General features: G+C 47.6%; 1 protein-coding gene across 1 annotated transcript in view; it reads left to right on the plus strand.

Moving 5' to 3' along the window:
* SH3BGRL (SH3 domain binding glutamate rich protein like) overlaps positions 1-18,093 on the plus strand; it is a 29,819-nt gene extending 11,726 nt beyond the window's left edge. Inside the window, exons 2-4 of the mRNA XM_027893093.1 lie at positions 10,349-10,534; positions 13,123-13,203; positions 16,009-18,093. Of these exons, the coding sequence (XP_027748894.1) occupies positions 10,349-10,534; positions 13,123-13,203; positions 16,009-16,041 (300 nt within the window). The 3' untranslated portion in view covers positions 16,042-18,093. The remainder of the gene's footprint in view (positions 1-10,348; positions 10,535-13,122; positions 13,204-16,008) is intronic.
* The last annotated feature ends 1,541 nt before the right edge of the window (positions 18,094-19,634 follow it).

The following is a 19,634-nucleotide window of genomic DNA, read 5'->3' on the forward strand; positions in this document are numbered from 1 at the left end:
CGTCTGCTGCAGAAAACAACTGTGTGTAATAAATGAAGAGCTCCTATTCTGCTGCTGCCTGTCCTTTGTTAGCGGATAACCGGGATAATGGAGCCTGTATTCCGCAGGAGGAAGCTCGCTCTGTGTTGGTTTTGGAGCAGACAAGCAGTTTTCAGGGTTGTGAAAGGCAAATGCCACAAGACTGACTTAGAAAATTGCCCAGGGTCAATTTATTTAGCGTTGTAATGGTGGTGTTTTCCTTTGGATGGTGCCAATTCCGGGTGCTGTGATGGTGCGTGGACGGTGTCAGTGCACGTGGTTCAAGCTGTGGTTTCCATACATCAGTGTTTCTTTGCATCCTCACCTAAAGGAAGAGAAGGGGAAGCTTAGGCCTGGAAGCTTCATTCTGCAAGCTACACTTATTCTGGGTAACTTCAGTGGTCCCAAAAAACCCTAAAAAAAAAATCTGGATCTGGGAATATTTGCACACAAGCGCTTCCTGTTGCTGAGTGAAGCTAAGGCCTGAGGCAGGAATGGCCTGAGGCCACAGTTTGATCCATGATTTCGGTCCTTATTGCTGCTGGGAGAGACAGTGCCTCTCCTGGCTCTTTCTTCCCTTTCCTTGTGATGGCATAAGAATCCTCATGTTGTGACTGGGAGAGCTTCCCCAGCTCTCACCTCCACGGAGCCCTGCCAGGGCTGGCACCCAGCTCTACTCTCTGTGACCTGGGACAGGATTCCAGGGAATGGCCTGAACTTGTGTCAGGGGAGGTTTAGGGTGGATCTCAGGCAAAGGTTCTTCCTCCAGAAAGAAGGTGGTTGGCACTGAACAGGCTCCCCAGGGCAGTGGGCACAGCCCCAAGGCTGCCAGAGCTCCAGGAGGGTTTAGCAACACTCTCAAGGACAGGAGGAGATTGTTGGGGTGTCTGTGCAGGGCCAGGGGTTGGATTTGATCCTTGTGGGTCCCTTCCAGCTCAGGAGATTCTGTGCTTCTAAGAAGAGGTGACTCCATGCTCAGGGACATGCCTTTGGAGTTCCTGGAAAAGGTCCATAAGCCTGATTTCTGCAGGATGAATGTGTACAATCCCAGTGCCGAGCTGTGCTTCCCCCACGGCCTCTCCTGCCCGGCCCTGGCGCTGGAGCAGGTGAGGTTTGGGGGCAGAGCCCCTACAGGAGGATGGGCAGGCTTTGGATGCTGGAGAGCTCTGAGTGGAGGAGTTTGGAGCTGCTGCCAGGCAGTGCCCAGAGACTCCCCAGAGACTCAAGCTGCTTCCAGTGCAAAGTTCATCCTTAATCAAACACAGCTCCCGGTGGGGCTGTTTGCAGGGATCACATGGAGGGAGGGGAGACTCCTGCTGCTGTCCCTGCTCCTGGGGCTGCTGTCCCTGCTCCCAGGGCTGCAGGGCTTGGAGCCCAGTGGGAACAGAGTGAAGAAGGAGTCAGGGCATCCCCCGTGTTTCCAGTCAAGCCTTCCTTGTGCAAGAGGACAGGTGTCAGCCTGACACCTCTCCAGGTCTGGAATACTTCTCCCAGTGTTCAGCACTTAGAAGCTTCAGGTTCATTCACTTTTTTATTGTGTTCAGGCTCTTGGGTTATCCACAAAAAGTAGGTAGGGAGATCTGGTGGATCTGCCAGCCCCTTCCTGGGGCATTTGGGTTTTAACTCCTTTTCCTGCTGGGAATCTTGTGTTCCATGTGCATGGAAGTGCAATGTAAAAAAGGCTCACTGCCAACCCATAAGCAAACATCTCTGTTTTTTTGACTGGTGATGGAATGAGATTTTAGATTAGATTTAGTTAAAACCTTGTATTAAAATCCCTGCAGATGGAAATTTTGGCTGTGTGGGGATTGTTTGATTTGAAATCCAGGCAAATAATCCCACTGGGCATTGCTGTCCCTTTTCACAGAACTTTTTAAAAAAAAGGAAAAAAAGGAAGGGAAGATCCCAAAGAAACAAAAAAGCAGTCTCTGGATGTGCAGAGGGTCTGTGTTTGGGGAAGTGGCTTTTGAACAGGCCATGACTTCTGTGGGGAAGAGCGTTGGCATCCTGACCTGTGCATGACTTGGCAGTGCTGACCCTCCTGAAGCTCTTGACAGAACAAACAGAAGCATCTTCAGCAGAGTGGAGGGAGGGTTCAGTTCTGGTTGGGGTGAGGACACGTGTCCTGATGAAGGCAGGGGACATCTGATCTGCACAGCCCCCCAGAACTGTGGGGAGTTTGTGCTTGAGGCTGAGCTGGGCTCTTGGGCAGAGCAGCTGGATGCTGCCAGTGTGATCCAGGAGCCTGGGCAGGCCAGGGAATGCTGAGGGGGCAACTGAAAAACTGTCGGGGAGCAGCCAGGAAGGAGGAGAGTTAAAGGGGAATGCACTGTGTCACCCTCCTTCTCATGAATCAGGGAATATTCTGAGTTGGAGGGGACACACAAGGATCATCCAGTCCAACTCCTGGTCCTGCCCAGGACACCCCAGCAACCCCACCATGTCCAAAGGCTCCTTGAGCTCTGGCAGCCGTGGGGCCATTCCCACTGCCCTGGGGAGCCTGCTCAGTGCCCAACCACCTTTTCCCTGCAGCCAGAAGAGAGAAAGATTTTCTTCTGAATTTGGTGATTCAGTAGGAAAAGAGGTTTGGTTTCAGCTCACACAGAACCATTTTCATGTACTGGAACAAAATGTGAAGTTCATTAAATGGTACTTTTACACCCAGTCTTCAGGCTTTGCGGATGATAAGATGTTCTGTGTTAGAATCCTGGTGGCACCACAATAGTCCTTGACAGGCAGGTGTTAAAGGATGAATGGATTCACTCCCACACAATCCCCCAGCACTTGGGAATTGTTTGTTAAGAGCAGAATTTGACTGAAGCTGTGATAATAGGTTGATCCTTAAGGTGCCTTCATAAAAAGTAAACCTAAAACACATTAAAAAGTCATCAGGGCTTTGTTAGGCAGTGCTGCTTCTGCTGTTTGCCAGAAGCTGGGGAGATATAAATAAGGAAATGTTACTTGTCCTCCTACTTGACTAATGGGTAAAGGAATCTGCTTTTGGCCACTGTGGGAGGAAAGTAGCTAAACAGACACCCAAGAGGATGCAGCAAGTCAGTTCTGCCCTATTTATGGCCTTTTAGTATCTTGTTAGAATTTGACTGTAGTAGAGCTGTGGTGGAATTGACTGCAGTGTGTGTCTGTCACCAAATTAGTGACACTCAAAACCCCAGCTCCAACATTAACTCAAACCCCATGTACATTTAAATGAAAAAAAAAACAATACCATTTTAGTCTGAATATTCAAATCAACATCATTAAAGCCTTGAGTTTTGGCAGCAGATGTCTGTCTGCTTTTGTAGGTCCAAATGACGAATACCCCAAATCTTTGTGTGGTGTAACTGCAAAGAGCCTCTGGAATCCTGTTCCTGAGCAGTTGCTTTCCCTCCCTCACAGCTCCCTCAGCTGCTCCTGCTGCTCCAGCCCCTTCCCCAGCTCCATTCCCTTCCCTGGACACATTTCTCTGGAAGTGCCCCTTGGCTGCATTGAGAGTCCTGATCCCCCTAGACTTTAGTCCGTGAAGGTGACATAAACTTTCCTATTTGGTTCTTCTGGTGGGAAAAAACCTGTTGAATGCACAAGGATCTTCAGACTTGGGTTTCATTGGTGTGGGATTTAGCAAGTTTTCAGGCCTTGGGTTATTGAGTGAGTGCACTCACAATGGCATTGTAATCCATGAGAGAAGCTTTTCTTTTTGTTCTCATGAATCAGCTTTTTCATTTATGTAACTTTCTATGCTTTCTGGAGCAAGTCGTGGTCTTGTTTTGGGAAGTGCAGACTTTGTCCTTTGTTCCAGTTATATCCCTGGCTTGTACTCCAAAATCTGGGCTGGTACCTTGGGCCTGGCTAAAGCCCTGCTGCAGACAGACCACGTGCTTCCAGACGTGATGCAACCTCCAGGGTAAACTGCAAAAACCTTTTGGTGGCCTGGATTTTTCCCCCAGCCTTGCCCCTGAGTGGTGGTCCCTTTGCATCCTTTCACACCCAGACTCCTTCCTGCTTTTAAAAAGCATCTCCCAGAACCACATGTGAGCGACAGGAACGTGGTTGTTGCTCTCAGTGTGAGCTGGAGCCTGTTCCCTCCTGCCCCAGGTCTCGGGCTGGTGATGCTGATGCAGCCTGGGGTCAGTGGTAAAAACCATTCCCAAATAAACAAATTTTAAGCTGTTGGGGTGTAACCACATCAAACCAGGGCTGCTCTGCTGGATACATGTGGATATGCCATGGGCTTTCCCGAAAGGAGGCAGGGAGTGCATATGGAGCCCATCTGGACACTGCCTAATTTCTGGAATTAAAAAAAAATGAGCGGCTCAAGTCCAGCGTGAACTTTTGCGGCCTCTTGTGTGCGATTTAGGCCACGGGAGTTCGTGGTGGTTTTGCTGTGTTTGTCCTCAATCTCATTCCCTGCAGACCAGAAGCCAAACATCGAGAGAGACAATGATGGCACTGCTATGCTTAAAATAGCCAGAACAAAGAAGTGCTTTGAGTTCTGTGATGATAATTACCCAGGCCTAAAAATAGGCAGATGTTCTATCAGGCAGAGAGAAGTAACAGTGAGACAGGGATTGCTGGGAGACACCTGGCAGAGCTCTCATCAGGCAGGTCATTGCTGGAGGCACCTCCGAGTTTCCCACCCTCTCATCACCACTCACAGTGGCACCACCAGAACTGGCACATTGGAATTTTAAGCTAATATGGGGGGGAAAAGACTTGTTCATACAAGTAAAATCAACAAAACCACTTAGACAAAAAAAAAATAGCTTCTGGAATATTAGAGTAAAGCCAGGGGAAACTCCAATGGAGGCCAGGGCCAAGGCTGCTCAGGGGTGTTTTGTCTTGGAAGGGGGGGCCACCTGCAGTGCTGGGGTGGAGAATAAGCTTAGGGGGCTGTCAGGAATCCCTGACATTTAAATCCATGGCTGAGCTGCCAGGCTCTTTAACTCCTACAAATTATGTTGTACTGGGAGGAAATTCTAAGTGTTTTGCAGCTCATTTGCAAGTCTGAGCTGCTGCATTAGCAACTCAGGTGGGGAAGGCAAGATCATTGTAGAAACCAGGTGAGAAATGTAAAAAGCAAAGGAAAACCCACCGTGTGTTTTACTCCTCCCTGCGGGCAGGGGCAGTGGATGGCAGCAGTGCTGGCCAGGCCTGGCAGCACAGGCAGGCACCTCCCAAAGGGCCAGAGCTCAGCCCAAGTTACTTGTCTTGGCAGCAGCTCCACATTCCTCGTGCTGCCCCATCCCTCCAAAGAAAACCACTTCCTGGGGGGTTCTCCCCTTGCTCCTGGCTGCCCATGGGGTTTGCTGAACATTTCTTACGTTGCACTTCTTCCATCTGCTGTTAAATTGCACCTTGTCGATCTTGCAAAGGCTCTGAAGCCTTTGAAGAACGGATGGCTCCAAGTCTGGCCACCAACAGCCGCATCACCTGAAGTTTGGACTTCACCTCCTGCACAAATGGTGAAGCAGCTTCTTTAAAATCATCAGTGGCATAAAATAGAACTGTTTTAAAGCTGTAGTTGCTTTTCCTTATCTAGAACTCAAAAAGCTGGAATTGGAAATGGCAAAACAAACAAACAAAACAAAACCTTTTAAAGCTGTTTTTGTCTTGAAACTGAATTGAGAAGTGTGTAAGATGCAGATCTGCTGTCCTGGTGCTGGATCCCACCTGTGAGGTTGGGAGAGGCAGCTCAGGACACACGTTCAGCGGGAGCTAGAGAGAATCATGGAATTGTTAAGGTTGGAAAAGACCTTTGAGATCATCAAGTCCAACCATCAGCCCAGCCCCTCTGTGTTCACCACTAACCCATGTCCCAAGTGCCACATCCACGGATGGTGACTCCATCACTCCCCTGGGCAGCCTGTTCCAACGCTTTGCAACCCTTTCCATGCAGAGTTTTTCCCCAGTATCCAATCTAAACCTCCCCTGGTGCCAGGACAGCAGAGCCACAGCCAGCAAGTTTGTTTTGTGACCAAAACAGCAGCACTCAGACTGTAAACTCACCTCGGGTTCCAGTAGTCCTTAAATAGATTTCCAAAACATGTCTATTGTCCAAGAAGGGATTTATTTATAAACTGAAAAAATAACAAGACTTTAAAAAAACAACCCAAACTCCTTCTTGGCCAGCTGTGCAGACAAGACTGTTCTCTGTGTGAGCCTGTGTACAGCAAGGAGATGGAAACTCCTGTGAAGTGGGGTTCAATAAAGTGTTTAAAATAAGTGTTTCCCTGCAGTTGGCTGGTGATAGGAGGGGCTGGCTGTTGGACAGAGAGCACAATCCTGGCTGGAGCTGAGGATGGAGTGTCCTGCAGCATCATCCCTGCCTCCTTTTGGTTATCTTATTCCCACTTTGGGGTTAAAACTCTCCTTTTGATGGACTGATTTGTTGGAAAACATCACCTGTTTGTACTCTTGGCAGCTCTGACGTGGTTTCTCTTGTGTTCCTGACATCAGCGATGGAAGTTAGATCGAAGACCAGTAAATTGAATTTTTGATGTGTATTCAAGTGAGGGACAGAACTTGTTCATAATTTTATACTCATTTTTATAATGTTCTCCCGTGCCCATGCTCCATTGAAAGCTTAATGTTTCTTGTTTGGCTTCTAACTGGAAAGGAAGAGAATCTGGATTCCCAATGGATTTTGTAGCAGAAGGTCACAGTGTGGGGCTGAGACTTCACTTAACCACGGTAATTTGCCATAAAACTATTTCTGTCTCTGGAATAGACAATGAAAGGCAAAACAAAGAGAAAATGGATTTATTTGGTTAAATGCTCCTTTTGATATTACCTTGGGAACAGCAGCAGAAAGGATAATGCTTCCACTGGAGGAGCAATTGTAGCTGTTTTTCTCCCAAGTGTGTTCAGGCCCAGAATCCAGGAGTGTGTTTCTGTTCCTGGGATGGGGGTAAAGGCACTTGTGAGCAAAACTGGCTTTCCCAAGGGTATCCTTGTGTCCCAGGCAGGGTAGTGGGGAGCTCCAGCAGGAGCAGGACTGACTTCTGCTCCCACCCCTTCTCCATCCCACCTCCCCCCTGGGATTCCCCCCATCTCCATCCATCCATTTTGCTCATTCCCATCCGCTCCTGCCTGCAGGCTCTTCCCTTCCTTACAGCTCCGTGCCCATCCCTATCCTTGATTTCTTTGTTCTGGTGCTCTTGAGTCTCCAGAGTCCTCCTGCCCCCCAGTGCCTGTCCCGAGCCTGCAGACCCTGCCGTGCTCTGCAGTTCCTGGGCTGACTCTGAGCACGTTCCCAGCTCTCCTCTGCTGCTCTGGGCCCCGCACGAAGTGTCAGGAGCACTCGGAATAAACAAGGATTTTTGTGTTTGCCAACTGCAGGGAGCTGCAGTTGAAAGGCCAACATCCCTTCAGACATGACAGTTGTTTACGTAGGACGAGGTGTGGGATCTGGAGAGGCGCTGGCCGCTGTCCAGGCCTGGTCAGGCAACCAAGAGAGGATTTCTGGGAAGCGAGGGCTGTGTGTTGACAGGCGCATCCTGAAGGAAGGCTCCTCACTCCTTCCCAAACATGGGCAGCAGGAACCATCTCCCAGGCTGTCCTGAGGAGAACGTGTGCCCTTTTCAGTAAGACAAAACACCCTGAAGCGGCAGCAGACGTCTCTTGCTCTATTTTCAGCCTTTCCTTCCCCGTGGTATCCCACTGCCTGGGATTAATGGAAGTTATCTAAATAAAATCCCATAAAATAACCCGATCTGGCAGCTCGGTGCCCGCTCTGCCCAGCAGTTGGGGCTGTGTTTCTTTGGAGTCTTGTGTAAGTGCTTGTCACCTTGTCTAAGGAACTGGGAGGATATCACTGCTTAATATCCCAGCTTTTTTTCCCTCTGACCAGAAAACTAAGATTCAGACTAGTACTCCTCATGCATCACCACAAGCTGCTTGGTTTCCTGTAGAGCTCTTTGGGGAATTACCTCTCTTGCCCACAGATGGCCTGAGAGCGACACGAGAACCAAACTTCCACGTTTGCCTTCCAGCGGTGCCTCTCCTCGTGGAAAAAATGCATCTCCAGCTTTGCCAGCTCTTCAAAAATGATCAGAGAGGGTTGTGATGGCCCTTTGGAGTCACAGTCCTGAATTTGGGATCTGGTGGTGCTACCTGGAGCTGAAAAAACAACCCAGAGACTGTCCCAGTGTGTGAGATGCTGCGTGAGGAGGTGTGGGTGACTGGGAGGCAATCCAGGAGTCAACAGGATTAAAAAAATAAAGGCACTTCTCAGGAGATCAGAATGCTGATTACTTTCCAACTTAGAGCTCTTGTTTTTCGTTGCAGAGTGTATAGTTTAATGGTAGATTAGGCAAAAAGTTGGTCTTCTTTAATTTCTTAATAATCCTGGGACACCTCAAAATGTGTTCTCATTAAAGCAGCAGATTTTGGATAAGTTAAGGGACCAAAGACTGTAGAAAATTAGTTGGATCTGTAATTTAGACATCGTAGGAAATGCTTAATTAAAATCTGATGGGCTCAGGGCAAAAAAAATTCCACTTGCTTGCCAGGTCACACTGGCAAGAGGAGTTTACAATTCTGAAGACCTTTCCCTTATTTTTAGCCCTACAGAACACTTCCCGAAGGAAGTGTTTGCTCTTTTTCCCCTCTGAGCTGCGGAAGAAAAGCTTCCCCTTCTCCTCCCTCCTGCTGCTGTTAAAGGCAGGGGGAGAAACCTCTTACCCTCAGGGCTGAGCCTGCTCAGAAATGTTCTTCTCTGCGGCCTCTCCATGAATTATTTCCTGGGGCGGTATTAATTCCTCCAGCTTTATTTATTTTTAACCATGACGAAAATTAGCAACATCCTCCTGTTTGAGGGTGCTCACACAAGGAGCCCAGCGGCTCCTGTGCCGGTGCAGGAGGAGGAATGACACCTTGGCTTTGCAGCCCTGGGCAGGCAGTTCCCTGCTGGAGCTGGGGGCACCTTTTCCTCCTCCTTGGGAGAGCAGGATCGGTCCCTCTGTGCTACACCATGGTCTAACTGAGCCTGGCGATGGATAGAGCATCTAAAGACGCATCTAAAGACTTCAGGGGATGCCTGAAGATTCCCTCTTTGGATTTGCCGGGCGCTGCTCCCCAGCCCACCCCCTTCCAGGGCAGCGCTTTCCCCCTTCTCCCACCTCATCCCCCCACCGCTCCCGATCCGGGTGGGTGCCGTGGGTCTGGATGGGTGCCATGGGTCCGGATGGGTGCCATGGGTCCGGATGGGTGCCGTGGGTGTGGGGCTGTGGAGCTGGGGCTCAGGCTCCATATTTGGCTCCGGGCTGGCTGTGTCCTGACCCCGGCGCTGCTCCGTGTTTTCCCGTGGCCGTATATGGAGCGGCTGCTCCGGGAGCTGGGGCTGACCTGAATTAGCACCAGTGCAACATCTGCATGAAACGCGGCTCCTGCGGCTCGCAGCTCGTTGGGTTAAAGACAGGCCTTGGACTGGCTTTGGAGTGAAGGGAGTAATTTGAAGAGAAGGAATTTTCCATGAAATCCCTTTTTTTTTTTTATTATTTGCCAGGATGTGCATGGTTATAATTTCCTTTATGGTGGTAAAGTCATGCAGAGGGAGAGCAGAGCATAAGCAGAACATCTCTGTGTAGGGAAGTCAGTAATTCAGAATGACAGTAACGAAACCCACCTTCCCTGTGCAAAGCCAGCGCAGTGTTTGCTGCACAGATCATGCTTTTCCCTTGGATGCTGTGTGAGTGCACAAGGACAGGCAGCATCAGGTGTGGGACCTCAGCCAGCCTCCCTGAGACCAGTGGGAATGGGGGATGAGGGATCACAGCTCTCCAGAGACCATACCTGCCTCTGCTGACACCCAGAACACAGTGCAAGAGGGATTTTTTTTTTTTTTTTTTTTATTGCAAAGAAACATGAGCCAAAATTGCCTTGGGATCTTACAGTTAATGGACTCTGTGAGATCTCTGTCCTGGCACCAAGGTGGATAAAAGCCTGGACTCTGAGATGGGGATTCAGCCTGTGCTGAAGGAAACAGGTTGTGCCTCAGCAAACTCCATTGCACCTGTAAGGACAACATTGCCCCGAGTTAACTGCAAAGCCCGGCCAGCACAGCCTCTGCAGGGCCCTGCTCACCCCTCTGCTTTTGGGGGGCACCTTTAGGGTTCACTGAGGGACAGTGTCTTAGGCTCCAGCCTTTTCAGTTATGTAGGAGCCAAGTCAAAGCTCAGATCTGACTCTTTTGGATTCTAAGAATTCTCTTACCACTTCTACTCTCAGCCTGTTTCGCACCCCCTGGCTTCTGTATCGAACCCTGCAACTGCAGGAAAGACAGTTTGACTGATCTTGTTTGCCTTCTCTCCTCCCCCTCCCCCTTTTGTGACAGATTAAAAAGCAGCAACAAGATGTGTTAGGCTTCCTGGAGGCCAACAAAATCGAATTTGAGGAAAAGGATATCGCCGCCAACGAGGAGAATCGGAAATGGATGCGCGAGAACGTCCCCGAGGACAGTCGGCCTGCGAGCGGGAACCCCCTGCCCCCCCGGCTCTTCAACGACAGCCGCTACCTCGGGGTGAGGCTGCAGGGCCCCCTGCCCCATCCCACCCCTCTTCCTCACTGTCTCCCTGTCCCCATCCCACCCCTCTTCCTCACCGTCTCCCTGTCCCCATCCCACCCCTCTTCCTCACTGCCACAGCCTGTGCTTCGCTGCTGTGACCAGCAAGGCCAGCTGTACCCCTGGGAAGGGTGTGGAAGGTGTCAGACATTTCCCCTCCTCTCAGGCTTTTGAATAATAATTGATTCTTGAATACTCCAGTTCCACCATAAGAGGGGTTAAAATTTGTGTCTCCTATTCAGATCCCACCTTGCAGTGTGTATATAATTTTTTTTTCTTGTGGGTTTTTTTCCCCATCCTGCAGCTCTGAAAGTTCAGAGGTTTTTTTTAATTCTCATGATTGTGAACTAACACCTCACAGAAACTGGCACTGTTGCACCACCCTTGCATTCTATAGCAGTTCAGAGATCTGTTCTGCCCGGGTGCGGATCCCAGATCATATAAAGTCGTGTCTGCCATGATAATAAATCAGTTTTCTTCTTGGGATCAGCTCTGTGTGCTGCTGGCAAAAAGGAGGGCTGCTGTGGTCCACTTACTGCAGTGCCTTGGACAGATTAAAACTCGTGTTGCAAAACACAAATCCTACTGGTAATTATTTTAATGCTTGATCAAAAGTAAGTTGCCCTGCAGTACTTGTACTCAGCAGGCCATGCTTGAATGATTATTAGATTAACTGTTAGTTTTATTTTTAAAACTTAATATGCTCTGAACAGAGCTCACAGTGTGCATTCCTCTGGCCCTTTTGAAGTCTTGGTTCTGACCTGCAAAGTCTGTAAAGTCAGAACCTGCCAGTGCTGGACCTTTGTGAGGAGATTCTGTGGCTACTGAAAGCAATTACTCTCAATTGTGTCAGGAATTTTTCTTGCTTGGAATAGAAGCAGAACTTGAAACAATATCTACAGTGAACTATTGTACCACTCAGCTCTCAAAATTCACTGACCGTGGTTGTGACATGGAAAAAGGTTGTTTTGGAATGACAAATGTGAGGCCAAATGTTAGCACAGATGCTTCTCATGCACCCCCACTGCACCCCAAGAGAGTTCTGAATACAGGAATTTTGGGGAGCGGTACAGGTACTTGACACCAGTTCTTGCTGTGGGTTTATTTCATCCACAAAATTTTGTTTGATGTCACTCTGAACTTCTGAAGTTTGGTCAGTTTGTGTTGCTGAGTCCGAGTTGCTCCAGTTCAGCTTCCAGGAAGGTAAAAGTTAATTCTGTGCCCAGAATTTGAACCTCTTTCTGTCTTTATCTGATGCCTCTCAAGCATGAACTTCCCCGTTTGTTCCATCTGATGCGGCACAACTGGCAGAGGAAAGAGCAAATTGACTTTCCTGGCCCGAGCACAGCAGAGAGGCTGGGACTGGGGATGCTGTGCAGGCTGGCAGGAGCCCCGCTCCTCGCTCCCAGGAATTCCTTTCCTGGGAGCTGCAGTGGTGCAGGCTGAAGCACTGTGCACCAGCAAGATAAACAAGCCCTTTGCTATCAAGCAGCCCCAGTCCTGTCGACGGGAGGGCTTCAGGGAGGATTTTCCATAATCATCCACATTTTTATCAAACTGGTACCCAAATGCTGCGTGTGCAAATGGAGCAATAATTTGCCATCCCTGATCTCCAGGCAGCTGGAATCCTCTGCTCCCTGTACTTTGTTCTGTTCCTTAGGCTGCTCCCCACGAGCCAGCCAGGAATCCAGAGCAGTTTGTGCTAAACAGCAGCTCTAACAGACCGAGACTGAGATGCTGCCTCACCCTGGGCTTCCCAGCCAGGACTCCTGCATCCAAATTCCATTCCCAGGAAAGCTGGAGGAGGCTGGTGCCGTGCTGCAGTTCAAAAGGGAGAGCAGGGAAGTCACAGGGCAGATGTGTGCTGAGTTCAGAAGTCAGAGTGAGGGAATCCTGTGGTAACTCAGACAGCACTGGGCTTGCACAAACTTCCTGGGTTCCCTTGGTTGGGGTTTGGTATTTCTTCTTTTATTTAATTGTTTTTACCCTAATTTCCCTGTGTGTCAGTACAAGGAACAGTGCCACACCCCTTTGCCTTCATTTGCACAGACCAATCCTGAGTGGGAAACATGATGGGAAAGGTGTACTCTGAGTGTAAAGGTTTCACTTGAACTTCTAACAGGTTTAAGAGCTGGAGTCCCCAGCTGCACAGTTGCCATCAGTAATCAGGAATTAGCAATGACATCTGGGGACAGCAGTGGTGATGACAAGGTGCAGGCTCAGCCTCTCCTGCAGGAGGGACATCCACACCAGACCCAGTCACAACTGCCTTGGTGTGGAGTCTGCCCTGCTGGGAAAGGCTGGAGCACCTCACAGCAACATCTTGTTGGGACAGAGAGTGAAATTCCCAGCTTGTCCCTTCCCACTTGAGCAGTTGGTGTGGTGTTGGTGCCAGTGACACCTCCCTGAGGTGACACTGCCTTTGTCATTCAGTCACATGAAGCAGTTTGCTCGGTGAGAGTTGGGTGACACCCCAAGCTGAGCTGAGATCATTTCTGACAGTTGATTCTTGTGTCTTTGTCCCCTCCCTGGCTCCCCCGGTGCAGGACTACGAGGCTTTCTTCGAGGCGCGGGAGAACAACGCGGTTTATGCGTTTTTAGGCTTGACTGCACCCCCTGGTTCAAAGGTAGGTGAACCTCCTAGTGAGCCCCAACCTGTATCTCAGACCTTGATCTTCTCTGCTCATAGTGGGGTGTGCTGTGGTTGCCCCAGTCAACCTGTGAGATACTCAGTCTCCAGAGGTTTTCAGGCCTTAACTTCAAAAGACGAGTTAATATTTGCAGTGAGGAATGCATGAGAAATCTAGACGAGAAAAACTGCCACAAAATCAAAGAATGTTTTCAGTTCAGTGAAAAAATTTAATTCATGTGAAATTTTGATGAGATTTTTGTACTAGAAAATCCCTGGAAACCAGAGTCACTGTTTCTGAAATAACATGGTCTTGCTTCAGAGTAATTTTTTCCTCCAGCTTGTTATCCAAGGCTTGCTTTCCTCTGCCAATTACAAACTGGGCTGCTGCTTTGCAAATGCAATGGGCTGGAATTCTCCTTTTGATTTTGATAGGATAGGACAAGCCTGCTTTATACGTTTCACTTGACAGCAGCAGGATCCTCCAGGTCACTTCCAGCGTTCTTGTTCCAGCGGATAAACACGCCGCTTCCTTTCAGCTCTACTCACATACGAGTCGAAGGTCGTGCTGTGCACATCACCAAGAGACCTAATTTTAAGGGTGGATGGTGACCCATCAGCAGTGAGACCTGCAGGTTGTGGGCCAGACTGAAGGCAGTTTTGGGAGCCAAACTAATTTCCAGCAGCAGCTCTGCTGATGGGAATGGTGCGAGGAGGAAAAGCTGCCTCATGCACAGAGCAAAGCCTGGGATCTGTGCCCCAGCGTCGCACAGGGCCGCAGCCCTGGGAATCTCAGGGAAGTTCCTTGGAACAGCTGCACAGCAGAGCAGGCAGGATTGAGCCAAGGAGGGAGGAAGCAGACTGTGGGATGCAGGGAAGCTTGTGCCCTACCCCTGGGAAGTGCAGCGGGACCGGAGAGCAGCTGCTGCCATAACAAATCAGGTCACCTGTCTCCGTAAGGTGCGTGAGCAGTGCTGCTCCCCGGCCCTGCTGGCTGGCAGAGCACACAGCAGGGTGGCAGTGCTCTGACTCCATCCTAAGGGATGCTCCAATTCTGCCCTCACCTAAGGAAAAGGTGAATTTTAAACAGGAGGAATAGAACACACTTGTGCTCTGTTGAATTTCCATCTAGCTCTGGGCTGAGGATGATAAATAACCTTTGCAGAAGTGACCTTGTACCCACTGCATCCTGCTCTTGGGCTGACTTTGGGAATCCCTCCCACAATTAGGATGTACACTCACACTGGTTTCCTGCTGCTGAGGAGGAGACAAGGATGTGTAGGTGCTGAAACTGGAATTTACAGTGGAGCTGGGTGAAGCTTGGCTACAACACTGTAGGGAATGGCATTGCATCTGCATAAAATGGAAGGAGTCTGGGAGCAGCCTGTGTGTGATTGGAAGGAGGATCTTGGCAGGAAACCTCCATTCAATGCCCTTGTGAGATATCTGGGAAGTTAGTTGACTCTGGACACAAAGGTTTCATATAAATGCTAAACAGGAATGCTCAGAAGTGAGCATGGAAAATCCAAGTAACTGTTTCTGAGCCCTAGTGATTTGGTTTGTGCTTTGGGCACTGAGAGTCCAATTGGATCTACAAACCCTGGGAAAGGCTGGCATTGAATTGATCTTAAATATCCCTTCTTTGATTTTAAAGGGAGAGGAATTTGTGAATTAAAGGCTGTGCTTAATTATTTCTTTATTAAGAATTTAAGGACTGAGGGGATGCTCAGTGAGGGGCCTTGAGGGAGAAATAAGGAAAAGTATGAGAGAGGGACAGTGTCAAAGCTGGAAAGCTGAGCCTCTCCCAGGTAATGTGCAGGACCACACCCAAGGAAATGGAAGTTTGACCTTCAAGAAAAATAGATCAGCAGGTTCTTTGAGTTACTTGTACCCACCTTCTTGCCTGTTCTGAAGAGAAGTCCTTTGTCTTGCAAAAAAAAAAAAAAAAACAACCCAGAGCAAGGTGTCACTATTGCAGTGCCCAGGATGGGTAATGGAGCTGTTACAAAGCCCAGGGAACTGATCCTCTTTCTCACCGTTCAAAGAACCACTTGTCTTTCAGAAAGTATCAAACACCCTTGCTGTTTCCCAGGCTGTGTAGTTCTTTTTGATCTTCCCCATACTCTTCACCTGCCTTTTGTGCCCCAGAGGCACAGGGTGTCCCTGCAGGAGCAGGGGGTGCCCGATGCCATCCCGATCCACGGCCAGAGGAGCAGAGCACGCTCCTGGAGCGCTCCCACAGCCCCAGTTCAAAGGCAGGATGAGGGCAGGCAGCCAGGAAAACCACAGTGATCCACCACCTCCAGGGTAAGGGAGATCTGCATGGGACTTCCTACAGGCTGGTCCCACCCACTGGATCCCCTCTGTTGAAAATCTTATGGACTTCTTGGAAGTGGTTTGTTTAGGTCATGGTAACAATGGTATTGTTGAGTCTGTTAGTTCAATGCAGTCACAAAAGCAAACAGCTCCATTACATAAAGGTTGAGTTTGGCAGATGTTGAACTTTGTCCCTGCAAATAAACCAGGCTGTCCCCACTGAGGGCACTGGGACTGCAGTTCTCTTTGTAGGCCGTGTTGCTGCTAACAGGTCATTAAATTAATCTGCAGTCAAAAGTACACTTGGAGAAACCATCCAGAAGGAAATCCCTTTTGTATTTCTCCTGTTGCCATTCCGTTCCTATTTGTGATCACTTAAAAAAGGCTGAAAGACACCTGAAAAATGCAGGTTATTGTTTTATAATGTTCCTTCTAAACACACCGAGAAAGTCCTAATAATACATGTAATTCTCTTTTGCTGTTTCAGGAAGCTGAAGCACTGGCCAAGCAGCAAGCGTGAATTTCAACTGCCTTAAATGTCTGTAAAGGGAATTTCCACAGCTTTTTATAAAATAGTCCAACTGTCTCTGCTTCAAGAAATGTAGATGTGATTTCTAACATTGATTGGTGCTTGCAGCATTCACTGTACGTAACCCAAACTGAACACAAGTGGAGATGGGAACTCGAGGTGGGGAGCAGGAGTGGGTTGGGATGGGTTGGAGGCTGAGGAAGTCCAAGCAATCAGACATGAATGATTTCACTTAGTTTAAACTGTCCTGGCAATTCGTCCGTTTTGTGGAAACTTAAAGAAACTATTTTAGTACTAAAAATGCAGGTGGGTTTTACCCAGAGATCCAACTATTTAAGCAGCATCTAAAACCTCGTCAGATACTAATTCAGTGCCTGAGTTGCCTCAAAATTGTTACTGAATTACACAGTAATTTCTCAGTGTCTTTCCTGGTTTCAGATGGAGTTGTAGGTGGTACTGTGTAGTATAACCATTGTAGTTGCTTTGGAAAGTTGTGTTTGTTCTTTTGTAGAATGGATATTTAAGAGTTGCATTGTTACACGCTGTACAGATGATACAAACCCAACAAAGCCGTGCATTTCTCATTGAAGTGATCCGTGTGGGCTCCTTTACCAAAAAGGGATGTGGGCCGTGGGCACGAGTCCCTCACTGCTGCCTAAGCACGAGCCATGACACGTCTGGGGGCAAGACTCAATGTTGCAAACAAGCCAAAACGGCCAGAAATGGCATTTCCTTACCTGTGTAAGGGTGAGAGCCTTTAATGTATTTCTCTACAAAAATACCAGTTCACACTGCTTAGAGCATTAAACATCTCACTGCATGTTCAAGTAGCCATTAGGTTCATATAGTATTTTTTCAAACGAGGAAATAAATGTTTGAATAGGAAAAACTATTATAATTAGGCAAGTCTTTTTTTTTTTTTTTTTTTTTTAAGGTTTAAAAACTTCTTTTCTCCACTGTTATGGCCATATCACAAAGCTATTACAGGAGTTGCAGATCTGTCAAAGTGTCTTGTACTGGTGAATTTACCACGTGCAATATTAACCTGTGCGTTCTCCCAGTGGCTCAGGAGGGAGCCTGTGATTCCTGGCCATATTTTAATTCCTGATTTATCTTTTTTGGGAGCCTGGGAGGCAGTTTGAAGCTTCTGCTTACAAAAGCACCACAGTATCACAAGGCAGAGGGATGGAGGGATTTTGCCTTACCCTAAAGAAAACACACATAACCGTGCTTTTTTATTAACAGGCTTTCTCAGGAAATTACTGAAATCCTGTGAAATTTAAGATCTCTTGGAAATAAAAGTTTGGTTACATTTTAAATCCAGCATCAGATTTTTCTTGTTTACTATGATTTCATCTTTCTGAACGAGGTGATTTTTCTTTCTTAATATTGGCTTAAACTTTCTCTGCCACTAAACTCCTGCTCAGATTTTTGGGAACTGTGGAATACTAAGTAAGTGGGATTTGCCACACGAGTCCCTGTACCCACACCAGCTTGCTGTGTTTTCCTGTGCAAGTTTGGTGAATTGCAGCCATTATTTTGGAGAAGCTGTAATTAAAACTCGCTGCCAAATTCTGTCAGTTCAGCGATCCAAAACGTTCAGAAAGGAGGTCAATCTCTGTCTCAATGGTCAAGAAAATTGCCAAGTTTAAGAAAGCAAAGTCACTCCCCTCGTCTGTCCCCCCTCCCTGCCATATGGGAGCGTTCAAACTGTATCAGCATTCCTAAGCCAGCTCTGGGAGCCAGGCTGAATTATTCCTTTGTCTGGGGAACAAGGCACCAACACAAACTGAAAATACCGAAAATCTCTATGTGGTGTGTGTAAAACTTGAGTTTTTTGATGCAGATCTCTTGCATGACTTTAGGAGTGCCAGGAATCTGTTACCTCTGTGCTGTAGTTCTGTTTCCATGGGTGCAAGAACTGAATTTGTTCCTTTCTTTCTTATTTTTTTCCTCTGTAGAGGGCAGGCATTGAGGATTTAAGCTGTATATTAACCATTCCTGTATCATTCCAATAAAATTGTTTTAGAAAGCTTTCTCACACCATCGGCTTGTTTGCATGTTTTGTTCACGGTTGGAAGTTTTAGGTTGGAAGGAGTTTTCAGATGAAAACCGTACCTTTTAAAAGCTCAGGATTCGTACAAGGTGAACATCATTAATCCACTGCTGCTGTGGGTGAATCTGCTGGCTTGGATCTCACACCTGTTGCAACTAATGGGGTTTAATGACTAAATGGGATTTAATTTCAGATACACCTCCCCAAAACTGTCTGTAAGCTTTGAGGTTTTTCCATTATTAACTTATTTCCCAAGGCAGGCACAAGTTGGAAGCAGCCAAGGCAGCAGCTGCATCCCAAGCCCAGAGAGCTCTCCCAACCCTCTCCCTGCTCTTTTACAAATTGTAATTAATTAGCTTTATGCTGCCCACAGCAGGGAACTGTGGTATTTAATATTTGTGTTGCCACAGAGCGGTGCAGGAAGAATTTAAAACTCTTTATTTTTACCTTCCCTGCTTGGCTGGTACATCAGCAGGTACCTCCTCGGCTGGACGTGCCCAAGTTTTGCACCACCTGGAAGATCTGCAGAGCTACAGGAATCCCATTCTCAGCTCTAAACTGCCCCGGGATTTGCCCAAATCCCAGACTTCAATTCTCATCCTCTGGAGGAAACCAATAATCTGATTTTTTTAAGGAGTTTTGTGATTTTTACAGGATCAGCTTCTTTCTGTGTGAACAACAGCCCAGCCAGGAGCTCTCAGTCACACTGAGGTGCCTTTTCAAGGTGATTATTGCTTGTCTCTCACACTTGTCCTTCTTTAGTGTCTTAAAAATGGTCCATAAGATGGAAAAAGGGCTTTGGATGCCATTTCGAAAATGCAATGAATCCCATTTCCTTCCCCTGTGTATCCACTTGTACAACTCAGAGTAAAAATCACTGGTTTTCTTCTTTGTTTATAAGAAGTCTTAAAACCCTAATTGTTGCTCATTAATTTAAAGCTTATTACAAATAGTTTTCCAAAATCTGTTTGGAAACCCAGCTCCGTGTGTGCATACAGTGTGGCCTTCACTTGCTGTTCGGGTTCCAACAGTGTGTGCTGTAATAATAAACTTTTCTACCAATTCCTGTGGGATTTTATTCATTTCTCATTTCACATTCTCAGTCTCCATGCCATGGAAAGTTCTGGGATACCCCATTATATCCCTCAGCTCGTGTTGCACCTATTTCATGGAAGGGTTTGGGTTCCACCTGCTCTGTACCTACACATAATAATCCACTCCACAAATAAATCATATATTTTATTGGGTTTTTCCTGCAGAAATACTCTGTGATTTATCCATATTACGTGATCTTGCTAGAATGTTTCAGATTGAAAAGTTCACTAGGAAAATTTTGGAGTTTATCATTAAAAATTTGGACTGAATGGGTAAACTTTTGGAAATGCAGAAGGATTCTGAAGGTCAAAGTGATGAAGTGTAAATTGCTGTTACTACACGAGGTGAGCACAGTGTTGCTGTGAGTACTGAGTATCCAAAATCCAGGTATTTAGTACAAAAAACATTTATTTTGGGTGTTGTATTCATGACG

Source organism: Empidonax traillii, unplaced genomic scaffold (genome assembly GCF_003031625.1).
Source record: "Empidonax traillii isolate 1590-97213 ecotype Southwest subspecies unplaced genomic scaffold, ASM303162v1 scaffold380:size670999, whole genome shotgun sequence".
Classification (NCBI taxonomy): Eukaryota; Metazoa; Chordata; class Aves; order Passeriformes; family Tyrannidae; genus Empidonax; species Empidonax traillii.